This window comes from Drosophila sechellia, chromosome 3L (assembly GCF_004382195.2).
Source record: "Drosophila sechellia strain sech25 chromosome 3L, ASM438219v1, whole genome shotgun sequence".
Taxonomy (NCBI): domain Eukaryota; kingdom Metazoa; phylum Arthropoda; class Insecta; order Diptera; family Drosophilidae; genus Drosophila; species Drosophila sechellia.
In genome coordinates, this window is record NC_045951.1 from 261979 (window position 1) to 281310 (window position 19332).

At 48.3% G+C, this 19332-nt stretch overlaps 4 protein-coding genes across 6 annotated transcripts; 2 read left to right on the forward strand and 2 right to left on the reverse strand.

Annotated features, from left to right (window-relative positions):
• Positions 1 to 645: 645 nt before the first annotated feature.
• Positions 646 to 13250, reverse strand: LOC6610140 (PHD finger protein rhinoceros). 2 transcript variants are annotated; one of them, XM_032719201.1, is made up of 8 exons: positions 13145 to 13250; positions 12228 to 12553; positions 11603 to 12155; positions 11347 to 11541; positions 11045 to 11261; positions 10803 to 10992; positions 10130 to 10746; positions 646 to 10060 (listed from the first exon to the last, which is right to left on the reverse strand). In XM_032719201.1, the coding sequence occupies exons 3-8, from the start codon at positions 12052 to 12054 to the stop codon at positions 2000 to 2002; spliced, it is 9732 nt and encodes a 3243-aa protein (XP_032575092.1). In that variant the 5' UTR covers positions 12055 to 12155; positions 12228 to 12553; positions 13145 to 13250; the 3' UTR covers positions 646 to 1999. The 2 variants fall into 2 exon arrangements, with proteins under 2 accessions (XP_032575092.1, XP_032575093.1); XM_032719202.1 differs by lacking the exon at positions 13145 to 13250 and adding an exon at positions 13042 to 13060.
• Positions 13251 to 13725: 475 nt separating this feature from the next.
• On the forward strand, positions 13726 to 15637 carry LOC6610141 (BTB/POZ domain-containing protein 10). Its single transcript, XM_002034714.2, has 4 exons — positions 13726 to 14550; positions 14661 to 14858; positions 14931 to 15248; positions 15307 to 15637. Exons 1-4 carry the CDS (start codon positions 13962 to 13964, stop codon positions 15519 to 15521), a joined length of 1320 nt encoding a protein of 439 aa, XP_002034750.2. The 5' UTR covers positions 13726 to 13961; the 3' UTR covers positions 15522 to 15637.
• On the reverse strand, positions 15580 to 19274 carry LOC6610142 (glycerol kinase). Of its 2 annotated transcripts, none has more exons than XM_002034715.2 (3): positions 18822 to 19274; positions 15967 to 17097; positions 15580 to 15909 (listed from the first exon to the last, which is right to left on the reverse strand). In XM_002034715.2, exons 1-3 carry the CDS (start codon positions 19089 to 19091, stop codon positions 15694 to 15696), a joined length of 1617 nt encoding a protein of 538 aa, XP_002034751.1. In that variant the 5' UTR covers positions 19092 to 19274; the 3' UTR covers positions 15580 to 15693. The 2 variants fall into 2 exon arrangements, with proteins under 2 accessions (XP_002034751.1, XP_032574521.1); XM_032718630.1 differs by lacking the exon at positions 18822 to 19274 and adding an exon at positions 17288 to 17392.
• Positions 17216 to 18801, forward strand: LOC6610143 (nitrilase and fragile histidine triad fusion protein NitFhit). Its single transcript, XM_002034716.2, has 2 exons — positions 17216 to 17238; positions 17321 to 18801. The coding sequence occupies exon 2, from the start codon at positions 17337 to 17339 to the stop codon at positions 18717 to 18719; it is 1383 nt and encodes a 460-aa protein (XP_002034752.1). The 5' UTR covers positions 17216 to 17238; positions 17321 to 17336; the 3' UTR covers positions 18720 to 18801.
• Positions 19275 to 19332: the final 58 nt, after the last annotated feature.

Sequence of the window (19332 nt, forward strand, 5' to 3'; positions counted from 1 at the left end):
GTAAGACATATGGGTCTCATTTAAACCCAACTTAATTAAATTAGATTTTACTTTGATTAGTTTTGCCGCGCATTTTATATAGTATTGAAAAAATATTTTCCTGCCGAAGCCATAAAAAATTCAATTGACTATCTTTATTTAGTTATGGTTTAATTTCTGCTATATTTTTATGTATATAATACAATTTATCTGATTGATTGTTGATTGATCTTTACACGATTTTTACAGCCTAATATAAGCTTAAAAATAGTTTGAGTTTCCGAATTTAGTCCTGTGCTAACTATAATAAATAATTTATATCTACGATGTAAATGGTCTGCTATCCGACAGCATTTCGAATTCACATCACCGAGCTAGGGTTCTAGAAATAGTATTTGCCTTGCACCCTGTAGTTGTACCCCCACATAAATCCCCTTAATATGCGTCCTTTCGAGTCCTTTGCTTCCGCAGTAATTGATAAGTAGCTAGGCGTCGAGTATAAGAACGTTTGTAATAATTACAGACTACAAAGGAAAAGCAAAGGTCAGGGCAGTTCTGAACAATGTTGTTTTTAAATAAGGCTTTTTGCTTTTATTAAATTTTCGCTAAAAACTAGAATTAAAATTAATAATCATAATCATTAATTAATAATTAGAGTTAACGTAATGGTATTAATTAAAAACATTTTTTGCGCACAAATATTTACAATTACAGAAGTGTCGTTAACTTCTAAATTTATTTCTTGCTTGGTTCTTTACACAATTATATTAGTTATTCTCTATTTTTGCCTTTTCGCGGGTTTATTTTAGAATAAATATTTGTTGCTGGGTTACTTAAATGATTTCTTTAGTTAATTTTGTTTTGCCCCTTTAATCGAGATACGCCCCATGCTAATTGAAAACTAAATGGGAAGTAACTTCTTGAACTATTGGCGACAAAAGAGTACAGAAAGGCTAGGTGGACTGGGGCGTTGTGTATCGTTCCGCAATCGGAATCTGGAATGCAATCACACCTACCAAACAGTACTGTTTTCAATGGCTTCTTGCTTCGGCCTGTTTTGTGTATGTGACTTCGCTCAAGGCTGCAGGCACCTTTGCTTATAGAAAACCAGTGTTCTTTTGCCTACGTTACTATTGCTTTAACATCATATAACGCAAAACAATCATTAACTTTTCTCTGGAGTTCTTCGATACGTTGCATTCTTAAACGCTAAAATACAAACAAGTCCCTTTCGGAAATGATAGGGAATTTTGTTATTCAATTTTTGTTTTTCTCTCTACGCACATGTTTGGGAACAGGGACTATTATATGCACTTAGATTGCGGTCAGGGTCAACCGACTTTGATTTTCGCTAAGAACTACAATTAATGACTATAGCTACAATTGTTGAAATTGTTGTTACTTTTTGCACGCATTTAACACTTTTTGCTAATATTTTACGATTATTTTACACATTTTATTAAATAATTATTAATAAATAGTGTTTATTATTATTATGCTGGGGTTTATCAATCATGCTTAGTGGGTAGGAGGCGTGGAAGGATTTTTAGGTGAATGGAAACTTTATAAACCTAAACCGAGAGCATTTTTGGATTTTTTTAGGCTAGACGACTGTGTCTGCTTTTTTGTTTCGTTTATATCTTTAATACAATAATTTACAAAGCCTTAAATGTACAATCTGCTTCTAAAAATGTACAATTTATATTTTTTGTTTCTCGCATAATGTGCTATATGCATATTAATATTATATAGGTGTGTATAGATAATATCTTCTTTACGCTGATGCGATTACAACAAACCAGTTAGAGACAGATAAAAGAATGGTTAAGGGGCTTACATACTAACTGTACAATTTAAAGTTCGATTAAGGACCTGCAGTTCGCTCATTTTCTATGAAAGCTAACACTCTAATGGGGGCGAGGGCAAGGAACCAAATCACAAAGGGAGGGGATTATCGAAAGCTTGAATGAACGAAGTTACAGGATACGCTTACATGCGACATTTTCGCGTTCTCCGATTATCATCTAACTTCACAGTCTTTTTTCAATGGAAGTAAAGCGCCTTCCCCGCTGGCGCGTCCTCCTCCACTGCCGTTGTTGTTGTTCGAGTTGCTATTGCAGGAGTTGCTGGAAGCCGATCCGGTGCCACTGGCTGATGGCAATGAGTTGTTGCTATTCTCGTAGTTTCCCACGTTGACACACAAAGGTGTGGTCGCATCCACAAGGGACGACTGAACGCCCATCACAGCCACTCCACTCTCGGGCAGGGATGTGGAGTCATGCACGTCTGCACTTTTGCTAGAGTCTATCACCAAGCATGGCGGCGATGGGGTACCCGTGTCCTTACCAAGCAGGGCTGGCGACGTATTAGCATTCTGGGAGTGCGGTGTAAAGCTGTTGAGCAGTCTGCCCTGTGGTGACGCCTCTCTGAGTGGTGATATAAGTGGCAGCTCCGTAATCGGAGACGTGTTGTCTGCCGTAGGCTCATCCTTTTTGTCCGCCTTCGTACCGATTATGTAGCCGCCGCCAGATGAGTTCCTGGCTATTTTAAATCGCAGGGGTGCTGGAGCCTCCAAGGTAGGAGGCTGCTCCACACTGACGGTTCTTGTCGTGGTCTCCGCCCTTCGTTTGCCAAAACGGAGGATCAGCTTAGGCTTATCACCTGGCGACGCACTGGCCGTGTTCTCAATTAAGGTCGTGGTCATGGTGGTTGTACTGCTGCTTAAGATAAGCTGTTGCTGTTTTTGGCGTTTCTTTTCCTTCTTCTCCTTTTTGGGCTTGGAAGACTTAGGTCGTTTTGTGGGAGGCTGGGGCATTATGAGCGACTCGCCATCTTGGACTACTACCCCTCTCTTGTTGCTGTCCTCGCCCTTGACAAAGTCCTGCATGACTTTCTTGCGGTAATTCATCGAGTCCCTCTTGATCTCCTCTAGTGTAAGAGTGCTAAAATTGCTGGTCAAACGCTTTTTAGGTGGACAAGCCCTTCGGGTCATCTCATAACTGTAGTTTTGGCCCTCGTCGACGCTTGAAACACCTGATGGTGTCTCGTTGGCCGTCAACCCCCTGATTTTGATCTTCAGCTTGGGGGCCTGGTGGTCATCCTCACTGCTTTCGAGAGTCTTACTGCGTCCTCGCCTCTTCCCTGCACTACTAGCTGCTCCAGTCTTTCCGTTGTTGTCGTTATTGCTACCAGAGCTACAAGCGCTACGCCGTCTGCCGTCACCCGATGATCCTCCTCCACAAGCTCCTGCACCACTTGAAAGCAACTGTTCCTCCACAAGGGCTAAGTTCGCATCAAGAGCACGCAATTCCCTGCTGCTAGAGTTCTTTTTGAACCTTTTCGTACCGTTGCCACCTGAAAGTTCGTCTTCCTCCTCCGACTTTCGCAAATTCTCAAGGGGCAAAGTGTCGGATGCGGCTGGCAGTCCGCATGAGCTATCGTCATTGTGGTTATCTTTCTGTACCACATAAAGACTAAGAAGTTCCTTCTTTCGCATGCGGCGAGAGTTGCCGCTAACGGCTGATGACGCACTGACTACAGTCGACGTGGATACGGTGGTTTGCACTACATTTGACGACTGCACCAGAGTGCTGGTAAGAGTCAGACTGTTACTGTTCGTCATGGCGTTATAGTGTTCTGGATAGGCCAGTGGGCTCTTGATCTTAAGTTTAATCTGAGTTCTGGCATCTGAAATCGAGGTCTTGGAGTGTGGTATCGTGCTGTCTGAGTCGATCGATACCTCCTCTGAAGTGGCCTCTAGAGATGCTTCAACCAGCGAGCCTTCGACCAAATGCGTAGCAGCACCTGTGGCAGCCACATTGGGTGCCATTTGGTTTGCTTCCGTGCAATGTAAAAGAAGATTTTGTGCAGGTGTTGGATTGGGACCAGTTGTAGGTGCAACCAGTGCCGTTGGTCCTGAATGCTGTTTGCTGGGCGAGGTTCCAGTTCCAGTTGCTCGCAGTGCCGACTGGAACTGGCGTTCGTCCTCCTCGTTGAACTCGCTGAGTGTCTGATCAGCGGTTCCAGAGTCAAACGCACCCAGAAGATTATTCTGGTAGGCCTCTTGAGATGCTGTACTGTGCGGTGCCTCAAATCCTAGATTGTACGTTCTCATGTCTACAGGTCCCGGCAGCACTGGATGGAGAAGAGGATTTGTGGTTGTTGCAGTTGTTGGCGTAGTGGATGACTTGTTTTGAACTCGTGGAGCTCGAAGCTCAAAACTTCTTCGCCGGTCCCTTAGCGATTGCAGATTCTCCACACCAGGTCCTGCCATGTCGTCAAACTCGTTGTTGAATTCAAATGGAGTTCCGACCAAGTTATTGACTATATGAGTATTGCTCCCGTAATCTGACATTGGCGGAGGCAGTACCATAGCCATCCCACTGGTAACTCCTCCTCCACGTCCTCTACCCCTTCCACGTCCCCTGCCCCTGCCTGGGGCTCCAGAGCCGCCGCTTCCGCGCGGAGCACGCTGCCGCGGCTTGCCCTGTAATGTGTGCGTCTGGGGGTCATATTTAGTCGGCGGCAATGCCACCACGGGAACTGGTGCAGGAGGCGTTGGTGGCTGCAGAGGCTGTCTTGGCGACTTTCCGGGCGATTTTCCTTGCGGAAGTTGGGGTGATTTGTGCGTCTGTTTTTTAGATATGTTACTACCACTGACGCTTGTTCTCTTGCTTGGCGAGTCCTTGGCTGTAACTGTAACCGGTGGGGTTGGTGGCATCATCGACGCAACGGCTGCTTCTGCACAGCTGCTTAGAAGCTGAGCCGGATATGTCGGCATTTTTCCATCAATCGGCGAAGTCAGAGAAAACGGATGATTGGGTGTTGTTGTAGTCTGAACAGGAACTGTTGAAAGCGCAGGCTGTTGTACAGAAATCATGCCCAAACTAGCCGCGGAATAAGGTGTTCCGGGGTACTGGTTGACCTGAGTCGGTGGAGGTAGTGTAGTGGACTGCACAGCACCTACAACGCCCCCATTGCCGTATAAGCTTGAAGGCGGTTCTGTAGGAGTAGTCTGTGGATGCATGATACCCGCTAGTTGGGGGTAGATAGTTCCGTTGTACTGATTGTTTGGAGTTCTCTGCTGTTGCTGTTGATGAGTTGGCGTCGTCGGTTGCTGCTGAGTCGTATTAGTATTGTTGAACATTGGTATGGAATCAATACCGTTCACCATTGGAGGATGGTTAAAGGGCGCTGTAGCGTTTGCTGCAGTGCCAGGCCCGGCATTACCGCTTGGATAGCTGTTGAAAAAGTTTTTACAGCTCTCAAGCTGAGCGAGGGATCGAGCCGTTGTTGCTGTTGCCGCAACGACTGGAGGTGGCGGAGGAGGATCATTTGATTCGGACACTGAACTAGGCGAGCTACTTCTTCTCTCAGCAATGAGATCGCTTTCGTTCCACGGCATTCCCCCGAATGGCGACTGCATTCGTGTGCTCTCATCGTAGTCGGTGATCTTCGCATTTCCTCCCGTTCCGGATTGTGTGGGAACGGTTGCAGCTCCGCGAAAGCTTCCGAGAGTGTTCTTCACCGCTGCCGCTGCCAAGTCTACAAAGTCAGGAGTGGGTCCAGGTTGCCCTACATTAGCTCCACCGTTGCTAGATAGGGGACAAACCCCTTTTTGGTGGGGTGATTTTTCCAGGAAGAGACCTAACGTTGGATGTTGCTGAGAGTTCGGAAAATTTACTTGAAACCCAAGATTGTTAATTGTTGCGTTGGTGGGTGTAGCATTTGGAGTGTTGGTGAGACTGTTTGCATAGCTTCCACTGTTGGCTGTCATAGGCGAATCCTTGATAGTCAATGATGCAACAGAGTTAGGTCCTGATGAGTTTCCATAAATACATGTTTGTGCTGATTGCAGCTGTTGCTGTTGCTGTTGGTGCTGCTGCTGCTGTTCTTTTTGAGCATGAATGATATCCTCTGGGTCCGCAGCATTGTGAAAAGGAAAAACCGATGGGATGGCTGGAGTTGGAGGTAATAGATCGACCGCCTCCTTGCTATTGCAGTCATCCTGTGCCTTGCGCTTCGTCTTGCGCAGTTTCTCTAAGAGATTTCGGGTTGCTTGGATGCTATCCTCCTCACTTATTTGCTTACCCCTGTCTATACTAGACCCGATTAGACTCATCTGATTGGGAGGATTTAACACATTGGCTAAGTTCGACGCGAAGTTGTTAGCGAATTTACTGTCCTCCATCTCCAGTATTGTCTCAACGATGGGTAAGTGCTCGACAGGAAGTTGCTCTATTAGGGGCCGTTGTGAGGGTAGCAATTGTTGCTGCATAACTGTTGGTACAACATCGGCAGCAGGGGATTGCACAACAAGCGGAGGCGGCAGGGATTGGTCATGCAGATGCTGCTGTTGCTGCTCTGCAGAATTTGAGTCCAGTTCAATTATTTCCGGCGGATCGGGCGGAATAACAGTGACTGCTGGAGAGGATGTAGACGCCGAGTACTTACTCGCATTTGCAAGCAGCTCGTTTTTACGTTCCTCTTCCAGCTCCCTAGCCATTTCCATCTCGTTGAGGAGATGTTGGGTGTGATGAGTGTGTTCCTCGTCGGGCTCGTGACTGCGTCTCCTTCTTCTTCGTCGGGAACGCCAGCGCATACGGCGCCGTTCGCTAAGATCACTTCCAGCGTCAGACATCTCGTCATTAGAGGTAGGGGTAGGAGTGGGCGAGGCGGGTAGCGGAGCGGCCGGTGGACGTTCATCGTCGATTATGTCTGCCAGTTTACTCGCGCTCGCAGATACTTGGGTTCGCGTTGGAGCAGTGGTAAGCTCCTCATCAATATCCATTGGAAGTTCACCAGCTTCTGTCGCAGACTCTCGGTCCAGATCGGGTTCGGGTTGTGCATCTGCTTCCAAGTTAGTCTGTTGGATGGACACCTCTTCGGGTTTAAGATCACATTGATCTTTTACGATAAGTGTTTCAGAAGCAGGTGGAGTTGGTGACATTGATGGGGATTTAGCTTTAGCAGAATGGTTTATCTGCTGCTGTTTCTTATTTAACAGCTTGTCCAACGAACTAGTCGCTTTCCCGCTAGCTACTTTTCTCTGGCTAATTTCTTGTTCTAAATTTGCAACCTTCTTAGGAGATTCTTCCGCTCGAGATTTACATCTGGATACTGTCTTTTCTGGAGACGATTTAGCAGTAGGCGAGGGCGGTCGCGACTTGGAGCCCCGAGTCGCTCTTTTGGTAGCCTGTTCCAACTGGACCCGCTTTACACATTCGTCCAAAGAGCCCTGGAGACGTTGTGATTTCGGCGTACTTTTGACGTCATCCTCAACGGATACCACTGCCTTCTGCAGTGCTACCTTTGGCGATTTTGTTGTAGAGTTCTGGCGAGACCGCGTAGATGGTATATTCAATATATTGACCGATGCTGGCGCAACAGTTAATGCTGAAGGCTTATCCATAGATTTGCGGGGTGAACGTTTTGGCACAAGAGAGGAATCAGATGGCACTTTCGCAGGGGCTACAGGAGGCTCTCTGTTAGATGGGTTTTCCGAATTGCTGGCCTGAGACTCGCTGTCCGAGTCGCTGCCACCACTGCTGGAACTACTTCCTGAGCTGCTAGAGGAGCTGGAACTTTCACTGTCGCCAGAGCTAGAACTTGAAAGATTGGGGACAACTACGCGGCGCTTAACCGGGGGAGTTGTTTTTATAGGTGTCGCCAGCAAATCTTCTTTTGATTTTCTTCTGCTGCTTAAGGGTTCCTTTGGAGTAATTGGTGCTTCTTTAATTGAGGTCCGTCTGGTAGGCTTAATTGGCGTGGTGGGCGCTGGAACAGATGATCCTGATCCGGATCCCGTTGCCGACGTCACAGTTTCTTTGTCGGAAATGTCGTTCCCCGTTGAGAAAGATTCTAGAACGGGTTTGCTACTCTTTAATTGCTCGGCTGCCTTCTTAGCCGCTTGTCGTTGGGGAACCAATGAGACTGCAAAGTTAGACTTGGCTGAGGCTGGGGTAGCGACGACAGATTGTGGCTTGCTTTGAGTATGCGTTGGGAGGGCAGGCTTGTCATTTTCCGTAATAGATGGCGGACGAGCATCCTTTGGGACCTTTGGTGGCCTTCCGCGCTTTCCACGTTCAGCAGGTGCGCTTTCGGACGTTTTTCCAACAGTCTTCTGTAAGTGTTCTTTTGGTCGTACTTTTTCACTTGATTTATCCGTTTCATTCGACACACGAGAGCTTGAATCCTTCAGCTTGCTCTTTGCAGGGACTGAAATGGAATTTATGTCTGGCTCTCTGACTCTGTCAGACACATCTGGCTGTAGCGTCGTCGCGAGATTTGTGGATCGCATGTTCTCAGAAGCCTTCTTGGCTGCCTGGCGCTGTGGCACCACCAAAAGATCTGCCGGATACAACTTGGCATTCGGGTTCGGTTTGGTTTTTGTACTGTTGCCGATACTGGTAGCCCCTTCCTTTCCTTCCCTCGTGTTCTTCGCTTTACTAGTTGAGGATGCTGCTTGGGAAGTAGAAGATGTTGTGGCTGCTGTTCCTGGCACAAACTCTTTCATAGCTGCCTTTGTTCTAATCGTCTGTTGGTTTTGTGAGTCACTAACATTGCTTTCCACGGTGGCCTGCTCCTCCTGGTCTTTTTCTTGTTCAGAGGAACTGCTTTCGGAATCGGAGTAGATATGCTGTCCCAAATTTCTACCAATGGTCGAACCAGTCCTAGCTAGTCCGGAAGTCGTTGTGCTCTCACGCTGTGGTTCGCCTCTTAGTGGCAACAATTCCTCACTTTCGTCGCTCGATACGCTCTCCTCGGCATCTTTATCCATTTGGGCAAGTCCTCGTGTTGTTGTAGACAACTTTCGTCTTGCTGAGGCACCAGTTCCCTCTCCAACGCCTGTTTCCGTGGTAGGTTTTGACCTAGTTGCCTGGCTCCTATTAGGTACTGATTTACTTTGGATTGGCCCCCTTCTCGCACCACGCTCTGGTTCCTGGCGGTTTCTACATCGCTCGTCTTCACCGTCGCTGGAGCTGCTTGCAGACCTGGAATCCGGATACGCTGCAGACGCACCCGCAACCGCTTCACTTTGACGTCTCTGCCGCTGTTTTTGCCGCTGCTCAACGGACCGAGCGTAGCTTTGCTTTTTAAGGGGACTTCCTGAGGAAGACTTTCGCTTTGAGACTCCGCTACCCGCGCTAGAGCTACCGCTTTCACTACCCGAATCACTTCCTGAGGAACTATCGGAGCTACTGGTACCGTTCGCCGAGCTGGAATTACCTGATGATAAAGTGCCGCTTGACGAATGGGAGGTCGTGCTACTGCGGATATTTGAGTGGAATTGACTTTTGTTGTGGGTCGACGTCGCCGCCGCCGCGCTGCTCTTCGAGGCACGCCTCCCTGTAGGATGCTTCTCTGGCGGAGACCGTACCTTGGATGCAGTCGTTCCCACCTTACTCCCTGCCGCAGTCTTCTCAGGCGAGGATGTGCGTGAACTAAGAATGCCATTATTAAGCTTCTTGTTTGGCGAAGCTTTAGCAGGCTGTTTGCGTTTGTTGGGAGACAGCGAGGCACGGCCACGGCCCTGTTTACCACTCTGCAGCTTCCCCATAAGCTGTTCAAGGATGTATTTCAAATCCTGGTACTGCGCCGGCACAGTTTGTCCTCCCACAGAGCTGTAGAAACGGTCATACAAAGTAGGTCCGTCGTTGGCGTAGATTACAGCGTTCAGATCCATCACAGGTTGTTGCTGCTCTTGTTTGGTCTGCTGCTTCTCCAAGCGCATCTCATCCAGAACTCCAAGCTGCTTGTAGAATACCTGCTCACGTAGCTTAAAGAGAGAGCGGGAAAGCTTTTCCCTTCGACTAACCATATAGCAGAGATTACGAACTCGCTCCAAATCCTGTCGCAAATGCACCACCAGCTTATGATTTTCCATGTCCTGCTGCTCTTGCTTGCGGGCTATCATCTCCACATCTTCGGACTTGGGCGGGATAAGCTCGCGATTGTGTCGAGACTTTCGCTTGAGCTTCCAATAATTGTATATGGCAACAATAGCATCGTCGTCGACATCAAACAGATGGCAACTGATGTCATTAAAGTTAACATGCTTATCGAACTCAGCTTCCACCTCCTGAAAGTCAATGGGAAAAGTTAGAAACTGAATGCATGCAGAAACCACAACGGAAAAGAAACTACTAACCTGAAGACGCTGAGCTCTGGCTTGGTTACGTTCCTCGGAGGTCAGTTCGGTTTTACGATGATTTTTCCGCCTGCGTGGATCCTCTCCAGTTGTCCCGCACGCGTTGTTGCCATCGTCGGCTCCTCCACCAGCCCCACTGCCGTATCTGTTTGCTTTCTGCATGGCGCTTGCGACTGAGGCACTGCCTCCCCCATGACTACCAGCATTTTCCTTCTTACCCTTGCTCATACTGTGTTTCTGGCAATAGGATCGAAGCTTTACGCCGTCCTCAGCATTGCCTTCCTCTATGATTGCACGCATTTCCAAGCCATGTTGAAACGCGCAAGTCACGTGGTATGCTGTTTTACAGGGCTTTACTGAGCACTGGATGCAGCTGCCAACGCGCTTGCGGCAGAGTACACAGATCAGGGACCAGCGCGACTGAGGAATGCTAGAGATTTTCGTGATGGGTTCCATGCGATCCACACACCCAATGCTGACCTCGGGTATCCACAGAGCGCAAGAGACGTGTGCCCAGTGCTTACCCGACTTGTTGGATTTCATAGCGCCGCCCTTGTTTGGACAGAGGACACAGTCCGGCTTAATTCCCATCGAACAAGTGCGGCATAGCCATTGTCCTGAAACAAAATTTCAAATGAGCACAAACATTTCCACACCACAAGGTGCTGCTTACCTGATGGAATTGCTGTAATGCCATAACACGCCTGGTGCACACAGATATTGCAATTATCACAGAATACCATTTCATTCGCCTCCTCGGAGTCGGGCGATCGGCAAACATCGCAGATGACATTCTCATCGAATTCGATGCCCAAGCCTTCTTCCTGTTTAAGTATGACTTGAATCTGTTCCCAGCAACGAACCTAGAACACAAAAGTTAATATATTGGTCCAGCAAGGAGCTTAGCGAGCTTACCTCTAGATCCTCAATGACGCGCTCGAACTGCGTCGCGTTTATGGGAAAAGCACCGCATTGGGCACGATCGCTGTTGTAGAGGCGCAACCAGGCCTCGTCAATAGGATCTATGTCATAGGCACATGTGTTCTCCGCCAAGGCAACAACATTCGTCAGGTAATGCAGATCCGGCGAGTAGTGCTCGTCTTTGGTAATGCGCAGATAGCGATTTTTCGGGCTGTAAACGAGAGCCGCAAGGCAATGTATAGGTTCAGTACAGAAATTCACGAGTACGGGATAAGATTTGCTAGGTATTAACTTACAGCTTAAAGTCGTGCGCTGGAGACACAACAGGCTCGGGCAGAACATAGACGCATGGCTCAGGAAGGGAGTCTGGGTTAACGGGAACTTGCACACCCTTTTCCCATTCCTGCTTCCATGGGTCCGTTACTATTAAATACTCGTAGTTGGCCAACGGCTCAGAGTCTGGCAATTTCATTGCGCTAATGAGATCCTTGCTGCAAATTAAATTTCAATATTATTGAATCATGTCTAATTGGTTTGCTGGTCTGTTAATACCGGTAAAGTTCAGCTGGGGCTTCCGTTGAGCTTCGATTGTAGATGCTCGACATCTTGATGTCCGCTACAGACCGCGCCTGCCAGGAGCTACTAGAACTCGCCCCCTGCGACTTGCACTTGCTTGCGGACTTTGCCAGTTTCGTTGACTTCGATTTGCTAGTGCTGGTAGCGCCTGCCGCAGCTCTTCCTTGTCCTCCTCCCCCTGCTTCCGTCTCTGGCTCTTCATGTTTGCTTTTGCACAAAGGCAAAACTGGCACACGCTCTGACCCTATAGCTGGACCCGCTCCAGTCACTTCAGCTACTGCTGCCGTAGTGGCTCCATTAGGTGGCCTACCTTTGCGCCGCTTGGTGGGCGGCGGCTGCGGCTCAACATCCTTGCGCTGATGCTGTTGCGGCGGCGGATGGTGCGACTGGTGATGATGCTGATTACCGCGCTTACCTCTTTGTGACATTTTTCATTGGTGTTGATTGGATATTTGTGTGTTTTTGCTTCGATTGGTACCTTGTTCTTGTGTCTTGTGCTTGTTAGAGAACGGGTTGTTTGCTGCAAGACCTAGAAGTAAGCAGGCAAAAGCAGCTTCAATACATATTTCACGCGATTAATTTACTAACCAAATTTACTTACTACATGCTTAAGGCCACAGTTGGCGACACCACACCGGCTGCTGCTGCTGCGCTCTCCTGGCTGTGGTGCGGTCGTGATTCTTGGAGGTCCACCCTTTGTGCCCCGTGGACATGGACGCCGCTGCTGCCCCAGCCCTAATATCCAGTAGCGACGCCACTTTGCAGTCCTGTGTGCTCCGCACTTCTCCACGGGCGAGTTAATCCACTTCCACTGCCACCTTCCGCTTGCTGCCTTTTGTTATTGTTCGTTGTTTATGCACAGACTTTTGCAAGTTTTTCTTTGGCGTTTGGCTCACTGGTTTGGATTCTCGACGAGCATTTGCTAGTCTGGTGGTAGAGAAGACATATGTTTGTGGGTTATTCTCTTATATTAGGATCGTTCCCAGTAAGTGTCCACATTTTTTATGCTTTCCGAAAATACACAAAAAATATAGAAAAACGCTCAATCTACCAATAGGTGACTGGTGCAACACCCACAGTCGCCCTCCCGCTCGCACACAGCACGCTCGTTTAAGGGCGCGCTTACTATGCGCGTGAGTGCAAGCAGGAGGCAAGCAGGTGGCGTTCGTGTTGCATCAGCCAGCTTATACACGGCACCCAGCATACCCCTCCACCACTTCACTTCTCAGAAGCATTCATAGTTTTTGCACTTTTTTTTACACTTTTATTATAACAACTTATTTGTTATTGCTATCCGCACACCTAGGCAGCCACTCTGCGCGTCCCTAGCGCGTTCGCACGCGACACGCCCACTCAGGGCGCCACTTTAGCACTGCCCATTCTTGGGGGAGTTGGGATTTTGTTATATATTTTACATTTGGGTTTTTTGCCGCCGCAGACACACAAGACAAGCACTTGTTACTGATCGAAGACCGCTCACAGCCTTCGAATTTTGCGAAGCGTCCGTATCAAACTCACGTTTCCCAAAATCGCATTTGCGTTCGCAGGAATTACAATTCTTTTGATTATTTATTTTATTTTTGAGCAAAAATTATTTTTCTCAGATCGCCATGATGAACGGTTGCAAATTTAAACTATCGAGTGCATTTAGTCGGTGGTCGCTATCGATACACAGCTTGGGTATATACAGAGTTGCATTCGGACCAGCGCTGTATTTTGTTTTAACAACATTTAATTAATTTCCACATCATTTTCATATTAAATTGTATTCGAATAAAAAAGTTTTTTACTTTAAGCTAAAATACGTTAATGAAGAATTTTCTTATTATTACCTCTAAATATTCTAGACTTTCTTAACATACTAGAAGTTAATAATTATGTAACAATTAATGTCGGAAATAATTTAACCGGACGAATATACAAAGTTCTTTTAATCTTTTAACATCTTTAGAGAGGAATTTTTTATTCTTTTAAAAAAAAAACCCGATAAGCTGAAAACAAAAATCGCGACTGAAAATAAGTATCGGTTAAAAATGTTTTATTGTGATTACAGAGGAAAACTATCGACTGAGCGCTCCCAGAAGCTCACCTCCAGCACCAACAAGAAAAAATATGTATATTTATAACTATATGTAAAAAGGAAAAAGTCGCGTCGCACAAAGGCAACGTGAATACTATTTAATCGGACCTCTGATGCAGCGATAAGCAGGCTTTTTTCAACGGAGCCTCGCTAATTTGACCGTCCTCTGCCAGATAGTCTTTGTCTTTCTCGAAAAGTCGGTGGAACGTTGTGGTACTGGAATATTTGAAGAGTGGCTCATCAAACGCAACAAACATGTCAAACACTCCAAGTCTAAACAGTAGTAGTAACAATATCAGTAGCAAGGCGCCCCTTGCCCAGAAGCAGGACACGTACAGTAGCGACAGCAGCGAGGAAGTTCTGGAAACAGCCGAGGAGCGGAGGAGGCGCATCCTGAAGGAGCGCAGCCGGCTCAACCGTCCGCAGCACAATATGTCAGGCGAAGGGGCTGTACCCAAGCACGACTTAAAGTCCCCATGCGGAGCATCTCCCAGCTGCCAGCCAACGGGTTCCGGAATGGGCCGCTTGCCGGTCCCTCCCGAGAGGATCACCATGCTTGTGGACGGCGTGCGCTTCACGGTGGAGCAATCACTGCTTACAGCACATCCCACCACAATGCTAGGCACGATGTTCGGCTCTGGCTTCCAGTTCGCGCATACCAACGAGCGCGGCGAGTACGACGTTGCCGACGGCATTTCGCACTTAGTGTTCAGAGCCATTCTGGAGTACTACAAAAGCGGTGTTATCCGCTGCCCGCCCACTGTTTCGGTACCGGAACTAAAAGAAGCCTGTGATTATCTGCTCATTCCCTTCGACGCAACCACGGTGCGCTGCCAGAACCTAAGTGAGTATAACGTGAACCATTCCTGCCAGGGCGAACCTTAGTTGTGGCCACCTCTGCTTGTTTTCCGTCTCTTTCCTTGTAACATGCCCTCTGTTATGTTTGACATAAAGGAGGCCTTCTCCACGAGCTTAGCAATGAAGGAGCGCGACAACAATTTGAACTCTTTCTTGAGGACCTAATTCTGCCCCTCATGGTGGCCTCGGCGCAGCGCGGGGATCGAGAGTGCCACGTTGTGGTGCTCCTTGAAGACGATATGGTCGAGTGGGACGAAGAATTTCCGCCTCAAATGGGCGAGGAGTATTGTCAGAGTGAGTGTATTTAAAAAATGTGGTTGCAATAGTGTCACGGAAGTGTAAGCAACACTAACATTTCTAATGCAGCCGTGCACAGCACTGCCATGCACCGATTCTTCAAGTACATAGAGAACCGCGATGTGGCCAAACAGGTGATGAAGGATCGCGGTCTTAAGAAGATACGCTGCGGCATAGAGGGATACCCCACCCACAAAGAGAAGATCCGAAGGCGGCCCGGTGGACGGGCTGAGGTTATCTACAGCTATGTGCAACGACCTTTCATCCACATGTCCTGGGAGAAGGAGGAAGCAAAGAGTCGCCATGTTGATTTCCAGTGTGTAAAATCCAAGTCTGTCACGAATCTAGCGGAAGCAAATGCCGATCCGCCACTGGAATTAGACGCAAGTGCGTAAGGCTCGAAACGAAGAGTAACAGCTCCCTAAAATCCCAAATTCGTTTTTAGGTGGAAATCCGATTCCCCCTATTGCAGTGGCTAATCCGCATCCCAATAATGCTGAGCTCGCTGCCGGTATGGCCGTCGCACCCGCAGCTATAGGCGTGGCTGGTCCAGCAGTCGTGGTAGGCGTCGACGAGGCGGCCGGGGGCGTTGTAATGCTCAACGAGTTGGACCAAGCAGCGATCGCTGTAGCCGTCGGCATAGTTGACGAAAATATGTAGATCGGCTGGTAGGCGGAACACACTGCCAGAGCAACACCGCGCACAGAAAAACTCTACGTTTTTGATTAACATTTTTATAAGTATATTTAATAAATGGAAATTTCGAACACGAAAAACCAAGCAATTGATCCACGAATAGAAGAACATGAACGTTACCAGACATTAGCTGTGATCACGCTCCGTCAAAGGCCTCCCGTTCGCCCTGTGGAAGCGTCGAAGTCTCCCAGTTCAGTGAGCGATCGATAGCCATTTTCCACTTTTGGTAGCGCAGGTTGCGATCGGTGGCACTGATTGATGGCTTTATGGCTTCTCGGGGGCCAGATTTCGAGAGTGGAGCCTCCATTTGGTATCGGTTTTCAACGGCTTTGTAGGCTGCCATTGCAGCTCCCTAAAACATTTGCTTGGTTATTGAAGCTGCATTTACATCACAAGTTAAAGTACTAACCAACGCTGTTGTCTCTGCGATCTTCGCCCGGAGTACTTGAATCCCTACTAGGTCGGATTGTAGCTGCAGAAACAGATTATTCACAGTCATGCCCCCGTCTACCATAAGCTTGGCCAGTGGAATCTTGCAGTCCTTGTGCATCGAATCGAGAATATCACGGACCTGGAAACAAACTGCTTCCAGGGTGGCTCGTACTATGTGCTCACTTGTTGTTTCTTCACTCAATCCACAAATGACACCGCGAGCGTCCTGATTCCAGTAGGGGGCGTAGAGTCCATTGAAAGCTGGCACGAAGTATACGTCAAGAGAGTTGTCCACAGTGCTAGCCATGGTTTCGATCTGCCCCGAGTTTTGAATAAGGTTCATGTTGTCGCGCAGCCAGTTGAATGCTGCACCGGCAATAGACACGCTTCCCTCAAGGGCGTAAAATGGGACTGCCTTCCGTCCTAGTTGGTATCCAACAGTCGTTAGCAACCCATGCGTTGAGTGAACAATTGAAGGTCCTGTGTTATAAAGCAGAAAACATCCAGTACCATAAGTGGCTTTAGCCTGACCTTTGGCCAGGCATTGTTGACCCACTAGAGCGGCTTGCTGGTCGCCCAGAACCGATGTTATGCCTATGCCCTGCAGAACGCCCTGCGCAATGCTGCCGTAGAACTCCGAGCTCGAGCAGATCTCCGGCAAAATGGTCTTGGGCAGCCCAAAGAACTTTAGCAAGTTGGCATCCCACTGAAGCGTCTCGATGTTCATGAGCATAGTGCGCGAAGCGTTGGTCACATCCGTCTTGTGGACACCACAGTCCTTCCCGCCCGTAAGATTATACATTAGCCAGGTGTCGATGGTGCCAAACATGGCCGTGCCCTTCTCCATAGCCTGGCTGACAACCGGCACGTTGTCCCGAAGCCAGCGTAGTTTCACCCCCGAAAAGTACGGAGACAGAGGAAGTCCGCACAATGGGCGCAAATAGTTGATATTCCTGGCATTGTTCGGAATAGTCTCCAAAAGCTCCTCCACCGTGCTGGTGGTACGATTGTCCAGCCAGATTATAGCGTTCACCAGCGGTTGGCCGGAGTTTCTATCCCAGACGACTGTGGACTCGCGTTGGTTTGTTATTCCAATCGTGACGATTTCCTGAAACGAGCCGAAAGCTTAGCATTCAATTTCAAATATTCGAATTAAGTTTAAACGGTCAACTCTTGTATATTCTTTCCTTGGTTGTGTGTGTACACACTTGTTTGCCATTCTCTGGGAAACGCCGTAGCAAGGGGAATGGTAAAGAGAGCAGGGTAGTAAACAACTTAGTAAAAATAATTGATAACACCTTACGACGTAACGATTCAAAAATTTTCCACAGCCGGCGCCCCGTTTCAATGTCAACTCTAGTTAATATCACAAGACGCAGCATTGTGATCGCCTTTCATCAGCAGCTACGCAGGATGTCCGTCCAAAAGAGGAAAGATCAAAGTGCGACCATTGCTGTGGGACAGATGAGCTCTACCAGCGACAAGGCGGCTAATCTTAGCCAAGTGATAGAGCTAGTGGATAGGGCCAAGTCCCAGAACGCCTGCATGCTCTTTCTGCCTGAGTGCTGTGACTTTGTGGGCGAGAGCCGGACCCAAACTTTAGAGATCTCCGAGGGTTTGGACGGCGAGTTAATGGCGCAGTACCGGGAATTGGCGAAGTGCAACAAAATTTGGATTTCCCTGGGTGGCGTGCACGAGCGGAACGATCAAAAAATCTACAACGCTCATGTTTTGCTTAACGAGAAAGGGGAACTGGCAGCAGTATACAGAAAGCTGCACATGTTTGATGTCACGACCACAGATGTTCGCCTACGCGAATCAGACACAGTTACGCCGGGATACTGCCTTGAGCGCCCAGTGAGTACTCCCGTTGGCCAGATAGGGCTTCAGATTTGCTACGACCTGCGTTTTGCTGAGACGGCGGTGCTGCTCAGGAAGCTGGGTGCCAATTTGCTAACATACCCATCCGCATTCACATACGCAACCGGTAAGGCGCACTGGGAAATCCTGCTGAGGGCCAGAGCCATAGAGACTCAATGCTTTGTGGTCGCCGCGGCTCAGATAGGTTGGCACAACCAGAAGCGACAGAGTTGGGGCCACAGCATGATTGTCAGCCCCTGGGGAAATGTTCTGGCTGACTGCGGCGAGCAGGAGCTTGATATAGGCACGGCCGAGGTGGACCTTTCCGTGCTTCAATCTCTGTATCAGACCATGCCCTGCTTCGAGCATCGGCGAAACGACATCTACGCCCTAACAGCCTACAACGTTCGCAGCAAAGAACCCATCCAGGATCGACCATTTGCCACTAATATCGTGGACAGGCGCACAATTTTTTATGAGTCTGAGCATTGCTTCGCATTCACCAACCTACGCTGTGTTGTGAAGGGACACGTCCTAGTGTCCACTAAGCGAGTGACTCCGCGCCTTTGTGGCCTCGACTGTGCCGAAATGGCAGATATGTTCATCACTGTGTGTTTGGTGCAAAGACTGTTGGAGAAGATTTACCAGACAACTTCCGCCACCGTCACTGTGCAAGATGGTGCACAGGCCGGACAAACTGTTCCCCATGTACACTTTCATATAATGCCCCGCCGTCTGGGAGACTTTGGGCACAATGATCAGATCTACGTGAAACTAGATGAGCGCGCCGAGGAAAAGCCTCCGCGCACCATCGAGGAAAGGATCGAGGAGGCGCAAGTTTATCGCAAATTTCTGACGGACATAAGCTAGCTTCTTACCCCACCCCTGCGATGTGATTTATGAAGAACATATAATAAAGAGATTGATTGTCAATCGGCCATTTCGGAATCGATTCATCTGAAAGTGACGTACCTCAACCTTCCCGCCCACGGCCACAAGTTTCTTGCAGGCACCGGCGATGCACTCGTTGACCGTATTCACTATGGCCATGGGATCCTGTTCGCACCATCCCTCCTTCTGGAAAATAGACTCCACTTCAATCTGATGAAAGCACACAATTTCGTCAGTGCCCGCACGAAATATAATAAATCGCGCGGAAGTGGTTCCCTCGTCAATAGCCCCAACGAATGGACCAGATAGCGTGGGTGGAGGCGGGGTCGTCTCGGTTGTTGGAGAATCCATTTTTTTTTTTTTTTTTGGTGTCCAGAGTTCACCTTTACAGTCAATAAATGCCAGCACGCTTTCTCGCGAGCTTGTTTCACACTAAAATTAGTTATTGGAATCTTGTCGACATATTCGACGGAAATTATGCGATAAGAGATAAGGTGAGCGAGCCTTCTCTTTGCAAATCGTTACGATAGCGGTGTGTGCAAGCTAAAAACCCGTCGGATAGTAAATATTTACTGTGAATGGGCGCGACATA

Bases quoted from the DNA above. Each gene is read 5' to 3' on its own strand.
- LOC6610141 (XM_002034714.2), top strand. From the start codon at position 13,962: ATGTCAAACACTCCAAGTCTAAACAGTAGTAGTAACAATATCAGTAGC. The intron at 14,551-14,660 runs GTGAGTATAACG...TTTGACATAAAG, and splicing joins GGTGCGCTGCCAGAACCTAA to GAGGCCTTCTCCACGAGCTT. The intron at 14,859-14,930 runs GTGAGTGTATTT...TTTCTAATGCAG, and splicing joins GGGCGAGGAGTATTGTCAGA to CCGTGCACAGCACTGCCATG.
- LOC6610143 (XM_002034716.2), top strand. From the start codon at position 17,337: ATGTCAACTCTAGTTAATATCACAAGACGCAGCATTGTGATCGCCTTT.
- LOC6610140 (XM_032719201.1), bottom strand. From the start codon at position 12,054: ATGTCACAAAGAGGTAAGCGCGGTAATCAGCATCATCACCAGTCGCAC. The intron at 10,993-11,044 runs GTAAGCTCGCTA...TTTGTGTTCTAG, and splicing joins GCGTCATTGAGGATCTAGAG to GTTCGTTGCTGGGAACAGAT. The intron at 10,061-10,129 runs GTTAGTAGTTTC...ATTGACTTTCAG, and splicing joins CCAGAGCTCAGCGTCTTCAG to GAGGTGGAAGCTGAGTTCGA.
- LOC6610142 (XM_002034715.2), bottom strand. From the start codon at position 19,091: ATGGATTCTCCAACAACCGAGACGACCCCGCCTCCACCCACGCTATCT. The intron at 17,098-18,821 runs GTACGTCACTTT...GGCTCGTTTCAG, and splicing joins CCGTGGGCGGGAAGGTTGAG to GAAATCGTCACGATTGGAAT. The intron at 15,910-15,966 runs GTTAGTACTTTA...CAAATGTTTTAG, and splicing joins TCGCAGAGACAACAGCGTTG to GGAGCTGCAATGGCAGCCTA.